Source organism: Colias philodice, chromosome 20 (assembly GCF_061535455.1).
Source record: "Colias philodice isolate Cphi_HAF_F1 chromosome 20, ilColPhil1 Martin Lab GWU primary, whole genome shotgun sequence".
In the NCBI taxonomy this organism is placed as follows: Eukaryota; Metazoa; Arthropoda; class Insecta; order Lepidoptera; family Pieridae; genus Colias; species Colias philodice.
In genome coordinates, this window is record NC_143105.1 from 37,371 (window position 1) to 60,450 (window position 23,080).

General features: G+C 35.9%; 2 protein-coding genes across 2 annotated transcripts in view; one reads left to right on the forward strand and one right to left on the reverse strand.

Annotated features, from left to right (window-relative positions):
- Positions 1 to 12,652, reverse strand: part of LOC149479185 (uncharacterized) — a 37,474-nt gene extending 24,822 nt beyond the window's left edge. Inside the window, exons 1-2 of the mRNA XM_089708323.1 lie at positions 12,492 to 12,652; positions 694 to 784 (exon numbers count right to left, since the gene is read on the reverse strand). The gene's annotated coding sequence lies outside the window, so the exon portion shown is untranslated. The remainder of the gene's footprint in view (positions 1 to 693; positions 785 to 12,491) is intronic.
- Positions 12,653 to 16,531: 3,879 nt separating this feature from the next.
- LOC149479186 (uncharacterized) lies at positions 16,532 to 19,140 on the forward strand. Its single transcript, XM_089708219.1, has 2 exons — positions 16,532 to 17,033; positions 18,404 to 19,140. The coding sequence occupies exons 1-2, from the start codon at positions 16,829 to 16,831 to the stop codon at positions 18,952 to 18,954; spliced, it is 756 nt and encodes a 251-aa protein (XP_089564345.1). The 5' UTR covers positions 16,532 to 16,828; the 3' UTR covers positions 18,955 to 19,140.
- The last annotated feature ends 3,940 nt before the right edge of the window (positions 19,141 to 23,080 follow it).

Here is a 23,080-nt window from a genome sequence, read left to right on the forward strand (position 1 = left end):
TTGACGTCAAACTGACAGGTTCAATTCAATTGTGAAATTATTGGCCGACATTTGGGACGGAAAAATAATCTCCCGAATACCACACGAGCTTCAAAATTATCTGGCATTTCCCTCAAGGTTCCCTGCAAACAAATAAAGTCGTCAAGTTTTTCAGGAAAAATCACTCGCGCTTCGCGCTCGTGATTTTATAACCTTGACTAAAAACTTGACTCCTTCATTTGTTTGCAACGAACCTATCGGAAAATACCCGATAATTTTGAAGCTCTTGTGGTATTATAAGTGAAAAACGATAATCACAAATCCAAAATAATTTATTTATTTATTTATTTATATTTTAGGAGAATCTACAGCTGTATCCTTAAAGATAGTGACATAATATAATACTTACAATAAGCCATTTACAGATTCTCACGGCTAGAAAATTTAAATAATAAAATTACTTTAAGTCAATTTGATTAATGTTGTCAATCTTCGTTGCGTATCGTCCCTGTAGAAAAATGTGGACCATTTTTAGACTGACCGTGTGGGGTGCCGGGTGAGGTAAGTGTTTAATTTTGGCGGGAGGCGGAGAGTGTCCGTTCTGTAGCGTTTAGCTACTATTATGTATTCTGTGGTAATACCATAGACAAATATACTATGAGTACGGCATGTAGAGTATTGTGTGTGCAGTGCTGTGGTGCAGTGTGTACTGACCAGCGGTCGGCGAGCGTGGCGGGCTCGGGCCAGGCCTCCCGCAGCAGGGTGAGCGCCTCGCGCAGCGCCGGAGACGCCTGCCGCACACCACCTGCGCACAACAAGCATTACATGTACTAGCTGTAACAGCTCACGAGCTGCTAGCGGGCATCACCACCGCCCATAGGCTTTTGCAAGTTAGGGCTCGAAAGAAGTTGCGGGCATTTTTTGAGACTTTTTTTTCATTAGCATATTACCTATATGATACCGACAACGACCTACAATGAAAAGAAAGTGATCTTGTGGAGTGTGAAATAACATTTATTGGTTCAGTTTGTCAAGAGTAATCTCTTGACCACAAAAGATAATATATTTATAATAGCCACTATAATTCGATATATTTTGTATGGATAGATTTCTCGTATATTTTATTCCGCCGGGGGTCATTGCGCTCTCTCAACTGGGTCAAAATCGGTATAATTGCACTCGACACACATACATGTGTTGTATATCCATTTATAGCTGTTGTCATGGCAACGCGTATACAAGCAAACACGCCGAACACGGCAACTTGGAAATTTTTAATAGTAGAGACATGAGTAGAGAAATATAAGTTCATAACTGTATAACGCCTTCCGTTCGCACGTTCGGGGCTGCAAAACTAAAAGATCCAGAAATTGTGCGGTCATGTTAGCTAAGAGCAAAGTGAATATTAAATTCTTCGTAGGCTTCGTAATCTTAAGTAACTGTTCCAACTATTTTCTAATTGAGCGTATTTAAGTATATTTGATTAAAATTGTAAACTTTCGCATTTTAAATACCTATGTATTAGTAAGGATTGAAAAATATTATAAAGTATATTTCGTCAAAAACAAAACAGACTTCTTCGGAAAACATATTAATTTAATTTAAATACATAATATTCCCACAAGCTATCATAATGTTATTTTTCTCTTTCGCCAGAAAGTAGAGATTTGTATGGATTGCCTTACCCTATCTCAACATTGTACTAGAATTCTACTTCTATTAGTACCTAAATGTGCCTACATAAAGCTAGGAGGAGGTAGAGAACAGTTGTAGAGTCAAGAATGTCTAATGTCAAGATATTATTATATGATGCAATCTAGTATTACCACTTTACCGAGCCGCCAGCGATTAACTTGGAGCCAAACGTGTTCCACTCGTGACTCACAAACTGCTAAACATTTATTTATTCTATAATGCGATTAAACGCTGAATAATTACAGGGTTGACAGCGTTATTATTAATACCTACATATTTCTTAGAAATATCAAATATGTACCTGTAGAACTGTAGATATTTCCTCGTTGAATGTTGATGAATATTTAATTCAGTATTCACAAAGATACTTGCGTTTCTATTCTAACAACAATGGGACCGACCGTGGAAATAGAGGAGGAATAAAGGATTTAAGGATAACTCATTTCTGTGTCAACAACTTGTGCTCAATGAGTATGAGAAGTGTGATCCGCACAATCGTGATCAGAACAGACCTTTTTAGCAGAAATTAAAGCACTAAGATTAGGATCGGCACTGGGCAGCCCTGTAAAGGCGCCGAATGGTGTTCGTGTGAGTGTCAGTGCGAATGGCGTGAGGTTTGAGGTCAGCGCTGGGCCTTCTCGCGACACCTGGGCGCCGCGCGCCGCGCGCCGACTGTGCGGGCTCCACGAAGTAGGTACGGCTTTAGGCATACACTCTGTATAATTAATTATAATAGCTAAATACATACCAGCTCCCATGTCAAATTTTTTGAATTATGTGAGAATATAAAATAATATATAAGGGGAGAATTTGGATTGGAATTCACGCAATATATTATTACCTAACAGTCATCCAGTAGGTAGTCAGCTGTGGTCGACACGACAAAGTGAAAGACGCGATTCAACTCGGTCAGATTAATATTATCTGTATTATATAGTTTCTATTGACTTGAATGATTCATGATATATAATATATAAAGGTCAGTGGACAACTGCTACTGTATTATAGCGTATCAGATGTACATGTAAGCTATTTCCCAGTGATGGCGACCAGCGCTGAACGACGGTCTATGGCCGCCATTTGCGTATTATGCGGCTTTGGGATAGAAAATGAGCCGATAAAGCTTAGTTAATGAGCAAATTGGATTTTATACGTTTACCTAACGCGGTGGAATTGTGTCTTAAATTTTAGTTTATGTATTACGATCTTTCATATAATTGACCTTTATTTATGTGGCCCATAATATTTAATTAGCTTTATATGCTTAGAGACTTTAAAAGTACACAGAATGTTAATTAATAATTAATCTTCTTACATATTGTGTGAAACCATAAAAAGTTAATAGTCATAAATTACATAAAATTTTCAAGGAAAGCACATTTCTGATTAAAATGCGAAACTGCTTTCACCTTATCACAGGGAATGGGGCTAGTGTCCATCGTGCACCGGTAGGTACACTAAAGGTGGAACAAAAGGCACAAAGCCCACTCGATGAGGCAGACTCGACCTTCGCATTTGGAGGGCTCGCACTGAGCTTAGTCATAGCTCATTATGCTAAAGAAATTTGTGAAAAAAGTTCCTAGCCACGGCGCGGCGGTAGATATCTACCTGCCCTGTGTAAAGGCACAGAATAGGTAATAGGTAACTATAGTAACAGTTGCAGTGGTAAAGGGTATAATATAATTCACATTATTACAAAGATTATTATATTTATGTCATGTTGTTTGAATATTATCTAATCTCTATCTCTATTTAATATATTTATAAAAAATGAATTCTTATTTCCCTTAGTCACAGCATCACCCGTGAACGGCTGGACCAATTTAGATAATTCTTATTTTGATGTGTTTGTCAGTGTCAGGACTAAGATCTTATGAAAGAAGAACTCAAGAAACCTGTGCCAATAAAATTAAGAAAATGCGAAAACATAACGCGCGGCCATGAAAACTTCACGGGTTTAACAATTTGCGCGAAGACACTGGGACAATGTCTGTCGGGTCAGCTAGTTTAGTGTACACATATAGGTAAAGTAGGTAAACCACCTATAAAGTAGGCACCACTGTGATAGAAAATATGAACTATATATTATTTTAATAAAAGTGAAAAAAAAATATATGGGTGATTATACAAAAATGGGGTAACTCGATGTCATCAGCCAATTTAAACAAAGTCTTATTATATTTTATTCAAATAACAATATATTTCAAAACAATGAAGCGTCCTTTATTTGGTCACTCAATTTCACTTCTTTATTTAAAATACAAATGAATAAAAAAAATAAATTAATACTTCAAACGTCAGTACTTTGGCATGTCACAACTCCGAAAACCAACAATCAAGTGACTATCGTTTATACATTATCATCGATTTAAGAAAACTTACTAATTCACTACAATCTTTGATGTACATAGTATTATATACTACAACTTTCATAACGCAATGTTTTCCATTTTATTTAAAAAATAAAATTAAACTTTGTCATCGTTTTCACTAGTCAGTCCGTTGTGTGTTTTTTAAATTTGAAATTCTCGCTAAATATCACCAAGTCGAGGTCAAATCCCTGTCTAAGTATTAATGTTGGTAATAAAGTAACTTGTGCACCGCATATTTTGACGGCCATCATAACTGTACCAGCGTTTGGGTTGTGTTTGTCCTCTAAACTCTTGCTGTGCCAGTCAAAATTTCAGTCCTATGGTGAGTCGTTATTTTATTGTTTATCTGATTTTTATTTTCATTTATAAATGGTTAACTATGATTTGTAAAAATATAGTTTATTGATATTAGAAATTAGGCAAAAAAACATAATTTGTGATTATAACCTCATATTAAGTCCCTTTTCGTCAATCCGCTGGCATCAGTCCTTTGTCAGATATCGCACCAGAGGACTGACGTGGCCCCATAGTACTGATGATTCTATCATTTTTGAGAACTTTTATCTTGATTGCTATTGGTATAAGCATTTCTATTTTATATTTCAGTTTAAAACATCATGCGCCACGCTAAAAGAAACTGAATTTGACTAGGGAAGAAACATTTATAAAAGAGTAGCAAAGAAAAGAGCTATTGAAACAAACTACTAATAATTTTATTAAAAAGATCTTATTTTATTTTAATTATTGATTTTGATGCTTTCAGGGCATAGCTTTTTATATTTATAAGATAAATACGTATATATATAATACTGTGAAATAAATTACTTCAAAATAAAATAAATGTTAATTAATATGCTTAACAACATTATAAAAATCAAGGGGCTCTTATGAAAACTCAGATGAGACTTTCATTCGAGCCTTTGGTTTTTAATTTTATTATAATTAGTACTTTTAACATAAATATTGTGAGATTTTTAGGGCTCCGAACCTCAAAAGGAAAAAACAGAACCCTTATAGGATCACTTTGTTGTCCGTTTGTCTGTTAAGACGCTTTTTTTTGGAACGCGTGGAGGTATCAATCTGAAATTTATATTGGATACTCAAGATTAAGAACCCTTGGGGCTGTAAAAAAATCAAACTTATAACGCAACGCAATCAAAAGATACCTACATCCGTTAATACTGCAAATTTCCGCAAAATTCAATATTCGCAAGGGAATAAAAAACACACAGGATGCTTGCCGTGTATACAGTCTACTATAAACTATATAGTCTACTTGGTAAATAGCAACGTCTTATAACACATATAAAGGTAAATTGCTAAAAGTGTAAATTTTAAGTTACAAACATAATAAAAAATAGGTTTGTTAGGAGTCCAACTCGCACTTGGCCGTTTTTTTGTTTCTATTGTTTGTGAATTACTTGAAATATTAAGTAAAACTAAGTCAAAGTAGTAAAAGTTAAGTAAGAGAGTAAGAATATTCACGTTGCGTTAAATGTCAGAAGGCTGTTTTGAAAATTGAGACATTGTTATTTCCCAGTATCACATATTATTAATTATCATTTTTAAACGTAACTAAGTGATTTTAATACTTAAAAGACATGTGCCATTATTAAAACTGAGAGATTTGTAGTAATATTCATTGAATTTCTTTAAGAATATTACAATATTGTGTTTTTTATCAGTACCGTGTTAGCCTCGTCAGTCCCCTGGAGGCCAAATCCAGAAAATTTCAAATATCTCACAATCTACTTAAAAAAGTGGCTGGCCCGATTTGGTACAATATATTCATTAGATTAGCTATCATATACACCCTAATTTGTAACAATCTGATATAAAAAATATAGTAAACAAAATATCCTCAAAAGTTACCCCATTTTTGTATAATCACCCATATGTATTTAATAAAAGTGTTTTTGTTGTTGTGTGTGTTCTAATGTAGTCTACAGTATCAAAAAAATATTTAAAAAGTATTACTAGTACCCAACTTACCTAACTATTAAAAAGCAGATTTGAAAAAGAAAACATATAAAAGTTGCGGTGGTGACAGGTGTACTAGTCTATACCTTGCTAATTGCTATATTTAAATAATATACATAGATAATTTATAATATTAGTGTAGTTAGATGAAAGAATATTTACCTATATTTTAAAATAATTTGGAAAATCCAAAAGTGCACGCCTCATAATTTTTTTTTAATAAATATTTATTAATTATTATTTTTGTTTATTTAATAACAATTAAACCACATCGAATCAGACCCTGAAAAATGAAAGGGTTCTATTCCTGAGCATACTCAAGCGTAAGAGAAAAAAAAAGACTCGATTAGTAAAGTATTTCGGTCGCTATCGTGTTAACAAGAAAAAGGATCCGCACATACAGACACACGGACGTCCAAGACAGAACTTTTTTAAACTGTTTTTTAACTAGTTTAAATAACAAAAATGACATCAAAAATATCATGAACGTTAAAAATAGTGTTTTTTCTTAATATGTGTGTGTATGTATTATCTTACAAGTGCAATGTTTGATACATAAAGACATTTTAAGTTTGAAAAATCAGATGTTTTGCGCGAAGTGACAGTAGTACCCACCTCAACGCTTCGCTTATGAGGCGTGCAATAACCAACAACATGAATATGTCAACTAAACCGATATATGACGTGAACTAGATTACGGTAAAACTATTTTTCTCACAAGTTGTTGACGCCAGCTTTGTTACTCGAAGGCCGGAATGTTTGTCTCGTTCGGGAATTCGTACACGACCAACATGAATATTATGTAATGTTGCTTGGTAAGTTACTAATAAATACAATTATTAATGTTATCTATTTTATCATGGACCATTCTCTTACCTTTAAACTATTTTACTATAACTTATACCTACCCTGGGGCCTGAGCATTAGACATCTTTCTCAAAATAGTATGTACTTTCTGTCTGTGCTAGGATCTCCTATTATTTTTTGTTATTATATTAAATAGAAGGACAAGCGAAGCCACGGCCAGCAACGTAGCCAAATGTAAAGCTCGCAAATGTGTGACCGATGAATAAGGCGATTATCAAAGTAATGAACTAAAGCTGCGCTCTCGGAGCAATTAAGATGTGAATCAGTTGAGCGTCGCGGTTCAGTGCAGCTTCCTGCCGCCGCTACGCTCGCCAGGGCTCGGACTCCACCCGCCATCTCTTCGCAACTCACCCATGACCAGTGTTATAAGACCTTAGATGTTAGTATGGAAATATTATGTTGATTATTTTTCCGACCCCAATATCGACCAAAAGAATTGCACCATTCGACGTCACGTGGTACAACCTACATGGTATTATACTGATAATTTTTTGAAAATTTTCTCTGGTCGTTGACGTCAAACTGACAGGTTGAATTCAATTGTGAAATTATTGGCCGACATTTGGGACGGAAAAATAATCCCCCGAATACCACACGAGCTTCAAAATTATCTGGCATTTCCCTCAAGGTTCCCTGCAAACAAATAAAGTCGTCAAGTTTTTCAGGAAAAATCACTAGCGCTTCGCGCTCGTGATTTTTTAACCTTGACTAAAAACTTGACTCCTTCATTTGTTTGCAACGAACCTATCAGAAAATGCCCGATAATTTTGAAGCTCTTGTGGTATTATAAGTGATAACTGACATCTTTTTAAACTTGAAAAAAATATTGAATAATAAATAATTTAGTCCCTATGCATATATCCATACTAATATTATAAATGCGAAAGTAACTCTGTCTGTCTGTCTGTTACTCAATCACGCCTTAACTAGGTACTGAACCAATTTGCATGAAATTTGGAATAGAGATATTTTGATACCCGAGAAAGGACATAGGCTACTTTTTACCCCGGGACATAGGATAGGTTTTATCCCGGAAATCCCACGGGAACGGAAACTATGTGGGTTTTTCTTTGAAAACGCGGGTGAAGCCGCGGGCGGAAAGCTAGTGAATAATAAATATGTCCCGAATTGATGATAACCTACTCCTTTTTTGAAGTCGGTTAAAAATAATAGAGCAACCAATTTTCAATAGATTAAACAAAGTGAAAATATGTTACAAACATAACTAAGTTGTTGTGAGCGGGCGGCCCTGCCCGCCGCCTCCCGCATTGCAACGCAAATATAGCTCTGGGGGTGACTCACACCCAGCGCCCAGCGCGCCGCAGATTTCAGATTTCAGATTTCTTTTTATGGCCTTACATTTCTAGTCTAATAGTGGAAATAGACAGTTCGAATGTACCTACGACGGTGGACGATGGATACGTACGATACGTACCTACGTGAGATTTTGTATGAGTGTTTCTATTTTTTTTCGTGCCATGGTATTCTATATAAATTTTAAAATAAAAAAGACAAACGCAATATTTTTTTTTCATGCAAACGAAGTTATCAGCATCATCTTTATTTATTTCGCGGTTTCACCCGCGTTCGTTCAGCTCCGCTTCTGTTGGTCTTAGCGTAATAATAGGTATGTATAGCCTAGCCTTCCTCGATATCTAACACCGAAATAATTTTTCAAATCGGACCAGTAGTTCCTGAGATTAGCGCGTTCAAACAAACAAACAAAAAACTCTTCAGCTTTATAATATTAGTATAGATTAAACAATTAACATGCACAAAATTCATTATGCCTAGAGCTTCTAAATAATATAATTATTTAATCATCACACATAACATACCTTAATACTGCAGGAAGTGATTTAAATTTGTTTTTCCTTCTTTTTATATAAATTTGTTTTTGAATAATTATGTATAACCTGTACAAGATCATTAATGAATATGAAGTAATTTGTAGAATCAATAATAATTACATAGTACGAGAGGCGAGAGCACCGACGCGACGGCCGCGGAGGCTTGGTTGCTTGGTTTAAAAATAATAATATCACTTTAATTTTATACTAGCTTTAGCTCCGATTCTCAGCCGACAATGTATCCAATTTATATAAAGAGTTTGAGATAATCCATAATACATCCCGGTCAAATTAGACATTTAAAATATCGTAATCAATAATCGAAGCATTTTTAAATTTTTTTTTGTTATAACAGCCCCAGCTCTCCATCAACATTCGGAAAGCCAAATCTGAATTATTATTGTTATTTGATCACTATTTTTAGGTCTAGTTCGACCGGGCTGATACTCACATTATCTTTTTGCCAAAATTTATAGTTTTTGGGTGAAACCTAACATAAGTGTTTAGGATTCCTAGTACTGATAGACGATCTACGTGACAAAAGAACTAGGTAGCGTCTAAAAAATAAACCCGTAGAGTGGTTAATAACTTGATTATAATGCAAATGAGACCCCCATGACTATGGATTCTAGATTATTAGAATTCTTATGAATATTCAACGAATGAAAGGTTTGTATAATTCACCTTAGTATGCGTTTGAAATGTATTTTTTTTTTGTTATTAGTAAAAATATCAAGGTAGAGCCCTAATTATAAATGCTATCAAAATCGCGAAGGCTTAAAAATCTAATAAATTTTAAGCAATTTATGGTAGCAAAGGCAGAAATAAAAATCTAATTTAATAATTAGGAGTTCTCTATTGTTGGTGATTTAAAAAAAAGTTAAGTAACGCCAATGCGCCTATGCTTTGGTATTTTATTTTTAATCCGTTGTGATGAGTTACTATTGCAGTTTTTCTAATAAAACCTTCATGAAAACCTTTATGAAAGTTCCGTTTAAAATACACTGAAAAATATTCTCTTATGATGAATCGGTTACATTCAAACACGTGAAGCAATTTAAAAGCTTGATATAAAGAAACAAATCCTACTTTAGCGGCAGGATACACGTCGCCATCAGCCGAGAACTGCGCGGTGTTATCGCGGTGGAAGCATATTAGCTCTTATCGGCAGGTAATCGATCCGTTCACGTGTGATCGTAAGTTACATTAAATTTACGTCTATCCGCGTTTAATGCACTCAAATATTAAGTCATCAATTTTATTTGATCTGTAATAATAATCTATTGCTTATAAAATTATACAATAAATGCCCATCAAAACCCGAAGACCTTAGATCATTACTTAATGATATAAGCCGAAGACAGACCAACTATGGATTTTCTTGCCGGTTCTTATACAGGGTGAAAGGTAAGACGTTTGACGAATTTAGACAGGAGCTTCTACTCATGAAACTGAACAACTTTTGTTCGACAACTTTGCTGAATTCGTAAAATAAAAATTGGACTTTGTAAGGAAACTTCGCTAATCAGCTGACCGATTTCCATACAAAGTCCAAATTTTTTTCTACGAATTCAGCAAATTTGTAGAACAAAAGTTGTTCAGTTTCATGAGTAGAAGCTCCTGTCTAAATTCGTCTGACGTCTTACCTTTCACGTGGTATAAAATATTTTCCGAATCGATGGTAAATAGTAAAACAAGAGTAAAACCATGTCATGATGATTTAAAAGTGGTTCTAAAAAAAATCTAATTGAATAAACAAATGGAATCGCCTTAACTACATACATTTTTTCAAAAGAATACTGAGAAATTTTAAATTGAATGATAGTTAATTATAAACGTGATCGTTTAATTGCACTCTTGTTTATTAATTAATGAACTAGCTATAATGAAGTACAAGAATATAAGGCTATAAGGAAGTAGAGATGGGCTGAACATTCGTTTTATATTCGGTATTCGGCATACTCGGCAGCTTTGTCGAATATTCGTCTAAATCCCCTTTCAGCAAAGTTTTTACTGTTAAGTAGACCCTGTATTATCATGATTTGAGTGAACAGTGTACTACAGTGTAATAAGGTTAGTATTTTAGAGTATAGCTTTCTGATTTTGTCGTCACTTAAGCTGTATTTTCCATTAAAGTAGGTTGGTAAAAAGATAATAATATAATGCAAAATATAGATATTTTATTATATATATTATATACAAAATATTCGGGTCGGTAAAAGTTTTACCGAATATTCGGCCGAATGTTCGTATTCGGTGAAACCCATGTTCAGCCCATCTCTAATAGGAAGTGACAGATGACCTTTAGTTCTGACACAAAAAGCATCTACATTTTTTCACGACTCGAAGACTCGCGATATTATTGCATGAAACTTCGCAATTAAAAGATAAGTAATAAATAGTTATTTTCCTTGCAATCTTTCGTAGCGGGCAATGAAAAAGATGATGGTTCATTTTGTTTAATACTTCGACCCGAATTGGATAATAAAGGAACTACAGACTGGAATTTCATTTTATTTGATAATATAATAAATGGTGATATCTCAATTTTCTATCACTATTATAAAGAAGGATTCAAGATGGAACTTTAATTATCATAATTTTAATGTAGTGTAAGCCAGACCCGGAGGGCTCGAAGCATAGATAATTCCGCTTCCGTATTGCTCATTGGACCACTTTAAAATAATATAAATAAAACCTTGTGCGTTATTTTCTTGTCTTCAGCGGATATCGAATACGCGACCTTATGTTGTTTAATCTTCAATGTGATTAAATTGGGTTTATGTTTAATCTACAAATGTTAATATATAAATGTACATAAAGCCTACAGGTATTAGGCAAAAATATGCACATTTAGTAATTCTGTAAAGGTAGATTTGAATAGAGCATCACGATTAACGATGTACGGACCTACATATTTAAGAAATGCTATAAAGCAGAATAATTTGCATTAGCATAGGGCTAGGTAAATGAAGGGTCTAGGCCCTAGGGCCGTTTAAATCTAATATTGTAACTAAAAGAAGCAATACACGAACAACAACGAGGACGACCTAAATGCTGTTTTAATGAAAAGGATTGAGGTTACAATGCGGTTTTGTATGTATTGAGGGGTGTACAGTGTACTTACGTAAGGATTCCCATTAGGTACGTTACAACATTAAACAAACAGATTAAACTATACCTAATATGTACATAATATGTATATGAGCGCCTCGGCCCTCGACTCTACCTAGAGCCTAGAGTCTACATTAGAATACAAGCATTTTGTGGAGAAAAAAATACCATAGAGAAAGAGGTAAAATTTTATCCAAATGATTGTTCCATTAATCATTCACACTTTTACTATTGCTATGAATGTTAGTTCTTAATTTTAAATAATGACAATTAATTCAATTACTGTATCTATATATGTATTTATTTTTTTTAAATAGGTAACTAGGTAGATATAGAATTTTTTTAATTTATCTTATTTACAATGTCAAATGTTTCGTAATTAGTAGTTATTTCGTAGTTTTCTGTTATTTCTCTTTATTTGAGAATGACGCGATAATATAGGCTAAGATTTAATAAATAATAAATAAAAGATAAATTAATTAATGTAGGAATATGGATGTAGTTAAGTTAAAACAAACGAACGTGAAAAAAGTAAGAGTTGAAATGAATAGAGCAACACAAAAAGCCTTTATAGGGCTAATAATAAACATACTGAATCAAATATAAACACGACACGACGAAAATCGATACTAACTTTTCTAATTCCTTCGATCACTTCACTAGCCGGCTTATCTCCCAGGGGGATTTTCTGCCGGTGTAATGAACTATCACTCAGTAAAGTTACGCTCAGATCAGTTCAGCCGCGAGGGCTCTAACTGACGCGCGATAACGTCCGCTGTCCGCGAGCGATCGAGAAATACTGGCTGCCGGTGAGTTGAGAGTTCTGCAGTCTGCTGTTCTGACACAACTTAAACTATTGAAGTAAAACCCATTAACCCAGCGATATCTGAAACTCAATGTAATTTACAGAGCTCCCACGTACATTGCTGCTTTGTTTAGAAGCCCAATCTCTAAGAAAGCTGTGATAGCACCGATGTATTTCAGTTTACCGAATATCGACTCATTTTCTGAAAGGTCTACAATGAAGCAATGAAGGTTTCAAGCTAGCTCAGGGTTGGTTACCTGAAGTTAGTCACGCTAAGAAATATTTTTTCCAATAAATGCATAACAAGTTGAAATTCTCTCTTTTCATCGAACTCTTCAAAACAATACAAAGACTCTACAACCACATTTTTATATGTTTATTATAAAAATGTGGTTGCAGAGTATGTTTTTTTGCAACCCCCATCGTAGAGTCAGCGAAAGTCATGAGGATTATTCATTAATTCAACATATTATTATCAATTAATAACCAACCCATTTCAATGCATTTTTGGATTTTCAGTGAAAAGAGATTTTCATATCATTTAAATTCAAAACAAAGAAATTATTTCTGAAAATTTTTATTTAATTTTAGTCTGATTAATGCAAACGATCTACATCATAATATTATGCTCAGCTACGCACATACCTTTACCTAAAAATGACTGCAATTATTGAATTCTATCGTCGCATTATAAAAAGACTTTTTATTCCAGGACCTAGCTCAATAATTGTACTACCTACTTCTTAGTGTAGCTCCTTCTAATGGTCATAACTCATAACTAAAGTCTACAAGCTCATTGTAGACGACGCTTCGTGTAAGGGCGAGCTAGAGAGGACAAAAGAGAAGAATAAAAAGTCGTGTCCGGGCGGTTGGCCGGGCGGCCTCGCGCGGACCTTGCTCGCTAAATACATTCGCGATCTCGTAACTTAAACGTGCTTATACCATTTACATGTGTAATTTGACGAGTATGGTGCAGACGCAGTAGAGCGACCTTCGGCTTAAAGGGAGTGGGTTCGATTCAAAATATTCGTCATGATCTTGAACGCATGTGTTGCTTGCAAACTGCGAGTTAAATATCAGTTTTACATTCAAATGTAGTGAATGGTTTGCCTTTTCTTAAATATACATTATAGTATTTAAACTTGTTAATTGAATCCAAATCCAAAAATAATACCTATTTATAATTAAGTTATCCGTTATAATTGATTTTTGTTACATACACATATATGGAACAAAATGCAAAATTTATTTATACCTATGTATATTTTATATTGAACAATTTAATACTTCCGTGTTTTTTATATCCACGAAATTTTAATGTTTATGTGTTGTTTTAAGGTCGCTTTTGTTTCGTAATTCATTGTACACGTTGTTTAAAGTAAATAATCGTTTCTTAAATCGCTCGCTTTCGTTTAATGTCGTGTAAGATATGTTGTTGTTATAACTTCGTAAGCTCGACCTTCCGATATCAACAACCAACACCTCCAAACTGCCCCTGCGCCTGCGCAGCTGCGCCCAAACAAATGAACTAATGTAGAGCTTATACAGATTTATTTACAAATAATAATAGTAAAACAATCAAAATGTAGTTATACAATTTTTTTGTTCGTTTATTTATTTATAGTTTAATATTTTAACTTTGAACAAATACCTATGTAACATCCTATTTTGTAAATTCTTCATACTTACAGCTACAAAATTTTGCACTTAACATTTTTCCTCAATTCAAGACGGAATATACTCATACATAGTCTCCATCGCAATATGTTTGCATAGAGACGCAGAATATCTAGCGAGTATCGGAAGAGCCAGCGACTGCGTGTGAAAGTGTCGAAGCCCTAGATAGCGCTCCACATACGGACTGATCGATTCCAAGAACGAACTTCCTCGTACCACTCGCTTTCTAAGAAACAACAGCCTACGCAACCTTTATTGTATCAGAGAATCAAACTTTAAAGTATTAATTACTTAGTTACCGTAGGTATTTAGTGTCAAGTGAAACTAGGACAATTAAAAGAGATAAATATTTTTAATTTTTAACGAATTACTGGTAAGATTATAGTTGTTCTCGATCTTGATCAAAACAAGAATATAGCACAATACAGCTTATTATGTTGAAGTCGACGACAGCTGTGTACCTAATTGGCCAACAAAAGTAGATTTAATTTTTTGTTCATGAAGAAGTAACAGTACCTAGTAGTTTTTAATATTAAACCTAGAATTTTCTTTATAACTTTATTTTTATTTAACAGGATTAAGTAAAACCAGGGCATTATAAATTATGTTAAAATGTAAATATAATCACATCGCAGGTAAGTAAGTAATAATTACAATTTCAATATTGAAAATCTCGTCAGATGCTCCGAATACAACAAGACATACTATACATAATACAAATACATGACATTGGTGTCAGTGGGAGACAAGTCGTGGAGTCGAGACTTGAGAGCCACTCGCGAGTGAGTCACCGACATACTGTCTCGTCACCGCGGCCGCCGCGGGACATGCCCACGGGATTGTAGCGATTTTCCATATAATACTTATTGGAACGAAATTCATTATTTGTGACATTTAACACGAATTTGACATATTATAAACTTTCTTAGCTGAATTGCATTAGGTATACACGCTGCATTGCAACTTGAACTCTACAATCTACATTCTATCAAGTATAGTGATAAATGTTTTTTAAGTTATTTATCTTTAAAAGAAATTAGTTACGATCAAATTTGCGTTTCGATATATTATGTACCTATGTAATGTCATAATTCCGCGCAAAGCTCCCGCCTTGTGGGCTGCGGCAGGTTATTGTATCGAGCTCACGAGTTGCGGCCGATCGTATCAGCGACAACCAGATGTGCCCGTTGTTTGTAGTTTTTGCTGTGGCTTATTTGTATACAATGTGGTGCTGCTTGTATACGCTATACAATAGTGTACAGTTATCAACCCCGAACTGGATATCGGATTATGGGATAACACCATGTACGCGCATGGGCAAGATCTTGCGCTTTGAATGAAAGCTTTCGCCTATCGCTCGAACAATTCGTTTTTTAACAAACAACAGAAATCTATTATTAAATAAATTATAAAGTGTCGTCTATTTATTTGAAAACCTATATAATATGTTTTTGACTAACTATTGTAACTAACTACATATGTACATATATTGAAAAACTACTTATAGTCTGTATCAACTCTTTTTTTCTTTTTCTGTTTATTGAAATAATATTAAGTAGGTAGTTACCTACTATAGAATATTTTGCTTAGGCTTGTGTTATTAATTATTATTCCATTTCAATACATTCGGACTTTTTATTTATTTTATAATTTAATCTAGGTTGGTACCTATGGTAGAATATGTGCTTGTAGATATTTTTAACTTGGTGTGGTACCAAGTTAAAAATATCTACAAGCACATATTCCTACAATAAACTGTAATGTTTCAGGTCAAAATATTGGTATGTTTTATTGAATGCGTTGAGTATTAAAACATCACAATAAATCAGAGTTATGAAATACCTTTCTAAATATTATATTAATAATAATATATTATATATTCAGAAAATACGCATAATATGCAAGTATTACATGCTTAATGATTCAACTCTGCACTGCACTGGTACCAAATCTCTATCTAAACTTTATCCGGCCGACTAACTGCGTATTCAGAATTGAATTTGGCGCGCCCCGCACGGTGGCGCGGTGGTCGCGGCGTGGCCTGGCGCGGCGGTGCGATCGTGCCGCGTACCGTGCGACGCGAGGTCAGCACGAGCATCCGCGCGGGGTGGGGGCTGCCGCGCGGGGCGGGGGCCGCCGCGGCCGCGTCCCTTCGCCCGCACCGGCCCGCGTCGGATCGCTTCGCATGACGTCGCACCACCCGTCGGCTCGGACGGACGCCATTCTGTTACGTTTATCTTAAAACCATTTGTTCTTTATCAAATAAATGCTAAATTTTGCTCACTAGTGTTAAAATCTGCTTAATAGTACGTGATAGTACAGTTCATGTTTACTTCTAACAGTTATAATCGTCTATTAACTTGAATAGTTGTGCTAAAGGTATATCAAAGTGATTTAAGTTCGTCCCCGAGCGATAGCCGCGCCACGGTTAGCGCAGGATGTGTTAGCGTTGTTGGCGCGCGATATTTGAATGAACGCGATGACTTACGATGTCGATGCCGAAGTGTAAGAAAATATTAGAGGACATTCAACCGTTGAATGTGATCAAGGAAGTGCAGAAATGGCCAGTTCTATACCAAAAAGATAATCCGGAGAGATTGAATTTCCATTTTAAAACTAAAGTTTGGTATGAAGTCGCGAAAAACTTGATACCGGAGTGGGAGCAACTTGGCGATAGTGAAAAGGAAATTAAGGGTAAGAGTAACTGAAGTCTTAACTTTGAATTAAAAAAAAGTTCACTGAAAACTATACTTTAGGTGCCTAGGGAATATATATTTTATACACGCAAACAAACACCACACATTCAATTAACACGACGAGTTGCTAACTTTAACCGTGAGCTCTAAAGATAAGATAAAACCCTGTCAATCGCGCGGAAACATATACAAATATAGGAATAAATAAATAATAGGTATTTAAACTGTTATTATTTTCCTCACAAACTAGGTACCTACAATTTATAAACCTAGTTATTTCCAACAATGCTTACCAAAAAATTTGTGAGCAATTTTCATTTTCATTTTCATTTTCAATAGGTCCGTTTATGGAGCCTATTAAAAAGCTGAAGTTGGAAGCCAGATAATATGTTATGGAGTAGGCAACAAGTACATATATATAATTTAACAAACAAAAGTCAGCGTGAAATTATAATTTTTAAATAAAATTTCAAGTGTAGAGTGAAAAGGTACCTTTTAGTGAAGCGCGTACCAGTAGTCAGTACTCAGGCGAGCCGCGAGATTGTGGTCAAGCGCTTCCCTATCGAGTATCGACAATAAAAAAAAAGAAGAAAAATTTTACGTGCTTTGTTCTTGATGTGAATAATATGAATATTATTATTATGAATTTCCTCCTCCCAAGCTTTTATTTTATTTTAATGTGCATTGCCCGCGGCTTTAACCTATTGATTTATTATCCTACTTAATATTATGAATGCGAAAGTTTATCAGGATGTGAGTGTGTGTGTGTGTGTTTTGTTACTCTTTCACGCAAAAACTACTGAACCGATTACAATGAAATTAAGCACACATATAGAGGGTAACTTGGATTAACACATAGGATAGGTTTTATCCCGGAAATCCCACGGGAACGGGAACTATGCGGGTTTTTCTTAGAAAACGCGGGCGAAGCCGCGGGCGGAAGGCTAGTTTTATATAATGCAAAGCAATGTAACATAAATGTTCTTAAGATTATAATCTTTGACGACTGAAACCTTGAATTTGAATTTTTATTAAAAGACCTTGTTACTTAAGTTCTTTTGAAAGCTTTCCATCCTGTGGTGATCGTCCGGAGAATGTTTGTTTTCTAGTCATAAATCAATGATAAAGATTTATAATATCTTAGTATATTTTTACATTATTATTGCAATATCTATGATACTTTTCTATTTAGCCAATGTCAATAATTAAAACTATATCTACTCCAAGATGTAATTTAATATTGAAGAATGTTAATAAATACCAGCCCAATATTTTGCATTGTGGGCAATAAGATAGATTTGGATGTAGGTAATTATACAAGTTATATTATCTTAGTCAGAGTTTAAGCGTATAACGTTCCGTCTATAGTTTCAGATCTGGCCAAGAAATGGCGCAACCTCCGCGACACCTTCAGGCGGCAGGTAGAAATCGAGAAGAAGATACGCGAGGGATACCCCATCAAGAAGAGACGCTACGTGTACTTCAAGCAGATGCTGTTCCTGCTGCCGCATATTCAGCCATCCCATCCCAGCGAGGTGCAGGGGGAGGTGGAACCCAAGCTCAGTGAATTCCTCGACACGCATAAAGAGAAGAAGACACCTAAAAAACTCAAGCGCAAGCTCCACGACGCGACACCTGCACCGTCGACTTCCAAAAAGGACATAGATGAAGATAAACACTTCCTGATGTCTCTCATACCGTCGTTCAAAAAAATGACTGACGATGAGAAACTTACCGCGAAGGTGGAGATATTGAAGGTGATCCAGCAGATCAGGAGTTCGTCCATTGCATACACGAGCCCGGACATTGCGTTCGTGGAGGAGCCGGCGCGGGAGGTCAAGATGGAGATGGTGCCGGAGGGGGACGCGCTGGAGAGCGGCAGCAGTAGTGACAGTGATGGCAATTCAGACTTAATGTGAACAAATTGACTGTGTAGTTAGTAAATATTTGGAACATCTTTCCATAGCGTTTCCATATGAACATTGAACACGTTATAAAAATTCTATTAAGTTTCTTCTAAAAATGTATGTATGTAACACCAACAATTTACTTAATGTAAGTATAAAATTTTTGTTGAGCGACTTGATTAAAGAGAATTTATATAATTATCATTTTATTTTCATCCACAGTATTACTTGAGAGAAAATTGATACAATAAACATAGTTAATACAATTCTATATCATTATTGCAACTTGCATGTAGGTTACAAAAAGAGAAAACCGTATAAAATATTAATAACCACATAAATAACGTACTAAATTTCTATATAATAGTCCATGCCTTATTTTTACATAATATACATTATGACATAACGTCATTTTCGGGCGTACACACGGTGGACAACTATCAGAATTGAAAGATCAAAAGTGTAAATATGGGATATATTTTAGACGACTGCCCGCAGGTGCAGGATTGCTGCTGCTGCGTCCCGTTAAGGCACGGAGCGATCACCGTTGGGATATTGGGTCTGCTTTTATCTTCAATGTTTTTCTACGCCTTTACGAGCCACGGCATGGCGCGAGCCGAAGAGCAAGGTTTGCCCAGGTCGCTCAATAAGATAATGCGATATTTCAGCGGCATTTCAGGAGTACTGCTGGTAGCCGTGCACGTTCTCCTTATCTTTGCTGGAGTTTACGAAAGTGACTCTCTTTGTGAAGTGTACATTTGGTTCATGGTGTTCTTCTGGGTGATTTTGGTGATAGTCGCGGCCGCGGTGTGCGTGTGTGCAGTGCTGGATGACAATATTTTGTTCGCCTGTCTATTTCTTTTGGGTATAGCCGTTTTTATATTGGTGTCGTTTTATTTCTTGCTTGTCGTTGCGAATTTTAGAATGACGTTACCGTAAATATAAGAGCATAAGATATTAAATAATTTATACGCTTTTACTGTTTTATTCTACCCAAACTGCTACTAGTTGCAAAATTGATTTAAATACCTTCTCATCCTACTAATATTATAAATGCGAAAGTTTGTATGTTTGTTTGTTTCTTACTGCTTCACACAAAAACTGCTGAAACGATTTTAATAAAATTTGGCACGTAGAATAGTTTTTAACGGAACGGGAACTATGCAGGTTTTCTTTTGAATACGCAGACGAAAAGGTAAGTTAGTTATAGATGTTATACGAAAACCCCAAATTGTTGTTGGGGAATTTCGAAAAAGTCGTAAGAAGATGCTTTATATAAAATTAGAATTAAATAACTTACTACTCTGAACGCAGTAGTGTAACATTGTATAATATTTAAAATCAACTTTACGCCTTCATTTCAATTTATGCTTGCATAAAATCATAATATTCTTTCGAGAACGTGAATAATAGAAAACTCGTTGTCAGCAGAGAGCAGTTGAGCAAACTAGAGCCAGGTAGCTTCAGTCACGTCTGAGTTGGATTTCAGTTTCATTCAGGAGCATGTACTGTGACCGTAACACAATTACTTTATTAAGTAGGTATATTATTTTCACACTTATAAAATTAATGAAGACATAATAATATTTGGCTTTGTTATTTTCCTTTAAATCTTTAATAATTTAGTTTGTTATAATTTAAACGGAATTAAAATAGAATAATAATAGGTACCTTTAACATTTCTCCTCATGAGGCCTGTCATCATTTTACGAACACTGTTTAATCTTCGCCTTTTCTTCACGCCCAGCTCGCGTCGGCACTTCTTGGGCGGCGTGTCCGGCGCCCCGGCGTCCGCCGGCAGCTCTATGGGGGGTAGCGAGAACCGCTCGGGGTTGTAGCACTTCCTCGGCCACACCTCCGGACTGTACTGTTCCACCGCCGCATCTCTGGTGGGGAATTGCAAGGGGGGCAGCTTATTGTACGGGATGCGCCTCTCGAACCGCGTGCTGTCGCTGGAACTCAGCCAGATGTCGTTGGAAAAGAGAGAAGACATAGATTCCCTTCGGAGATCTATATAGCTTCGAAGATTGATGTTTTTTGGGACAGTTGCGGTGAAGGTCTGAGAAGAGGAACTTTCATAGTCATCTGATGAAGGCCAGAAGGGAGCCGGTTCCATGTTGATATAGGTGCGCGCGATGTGTGGGGGGGCGGCGGTGATGGTGGGCGGCTCGGGGGACAGCACGCCGAACGGGTGGGTGAAGTAGAACAGGCAGAGGGGGCGACCCTGGAACAATAATATAGCTAATAAGTAAACAATTAATACACAAATTTCATATTATTCCTACAATAACATTGTAAGTACTAGTGCCCGCGGCTTCGCAGCGCTTTCAAAGAAAAACCCGCATGGTTACCGATCCTGTGGGATTTCCGGGATAAAAAATAAGCCTATGTCTTATTCTTGGTCTTCAGCTACCAAATTTCATTGTAATCGATTCAGTAGTATTTGTGTGAAAGAGTAACACACAACCATCCTCACAAACTTTACCTAGCTGCATTGATAGAGCGTACAGTTATTTCTAATTGTGTGGTTTACAAACATTCAATCGTAAACTATAAATGCTGCTTAGGTATTTCTTTCTTAACAATAAAGAATTGACACCTTCAACACGTCATCCGTAGAAGTCGATGCGTCGGATCTTCCGGTCATTTTTAAACTATTTATAACCACTTTATTTTCCCAAACATTTCATTAGTACTTACACACGAACATACTTTTACAACTTTAATTTTAACTAAACACTGAAAAGAATGCCACAAGAAACACCAAGGAGTAAGCACCGAACTCAGGAAAGGAGAGGATATGGGACAAATAAGCGAAGCACCTCGAGGTTCGAAGGTCGCAGGCCACTGCCGCGCCAGGCACCAGCCCTGCCCTGAAGGGTTTGTTTCATCGCCAGGGAGGGATTTAAACCGATATTATCCATAGTATGACGTCATATAAATATAGCAAAGGGTCTTCATTGTGTTTTGTATGTAAAACTTTATATTTTCAATTATCTCACCACAACATTCTTAAAAAGTTGCTCCTTTTTTCGGATAGGTAGTAGGCCGACATTCCGCTCTTACAACATTAAACACGAAGCTGTTTCAGTTTTGGCGTAGGTAGTTAAGTCAATGTTGAATCACAACTTTATGCTTATAGTCAGACTAAACTAACTGTCCGTTCCATTAACCATTATTGTGGATAATTTCTCAAAAAATAACACAAATGCGGTCCTGTTCGTGGTGTAGGCTCTGAAACGAAGCGCAGTGCCGGCCGGAGATGTCGCTCACACCTATATTCTCGTCAGGTCAAATCAGCCTTCAGTTTTCAATGGATGCGAACTGTGCATAGCAGTGATCAATCACTTCATATTGAGATACGTATGAATTAAAACTAGGTCTTGCGAGCAACGGTGATGGCGTAAACCTAAAACCAGACCAAGTTTAATTATAGCATACAAGAGCTGTTGCAGTCATACATATAGTAAATAATATACCTAACATATCAGATGTTCTTCATCTTCTTAACGCAAATAAATCTTTTATTCCATTAAAATATCACAAAAATGAGAGACATTTTTGTACTTACAATTTTTTGTATCAATGCAAAAAATTCTTTAGCATGATCAAAAAGATATCTAGTAGGTAAATTACTTATATGTATATTGCAAGAAAAAGTAGAGTTATCATAGAACACGGAATTTTTACGCATGATTCTACATAATATTATCTTCAAAACTTCGCTTAACTACAAGGTGGGCCAAAAGAAATCACCCTATTGGAAGATGCTCTCATTTTTGCAAATGGCCGCCAATGTCAAATCTATTTTGACATTTGTGTACTAGACAGATGTAGAATACAAGTGAACAAGCCATGGAGCAATACAGTCCCCAAGAACGCGGAATAATCGTGCAGTCTATTTTTTTGCGTAACAATTCGTTGCCGATTCCTCGGCCGTCCGACACCGACTGCGCAAACACTGCGCCGTTTGGCCACCAACCTTGAAGAGTATGGGACACACGAGACGTTGCCAAGAGTGGCCGGCCCCGGAGCGCCCGTTCTGCCGAGAATATCGCCGCTGTTGCCGAGGATGTCGAGCTGTCGCCGGAAACATGCTACGGGCACGGTGCACGCTATAGGGCCATGTTGACTGAGT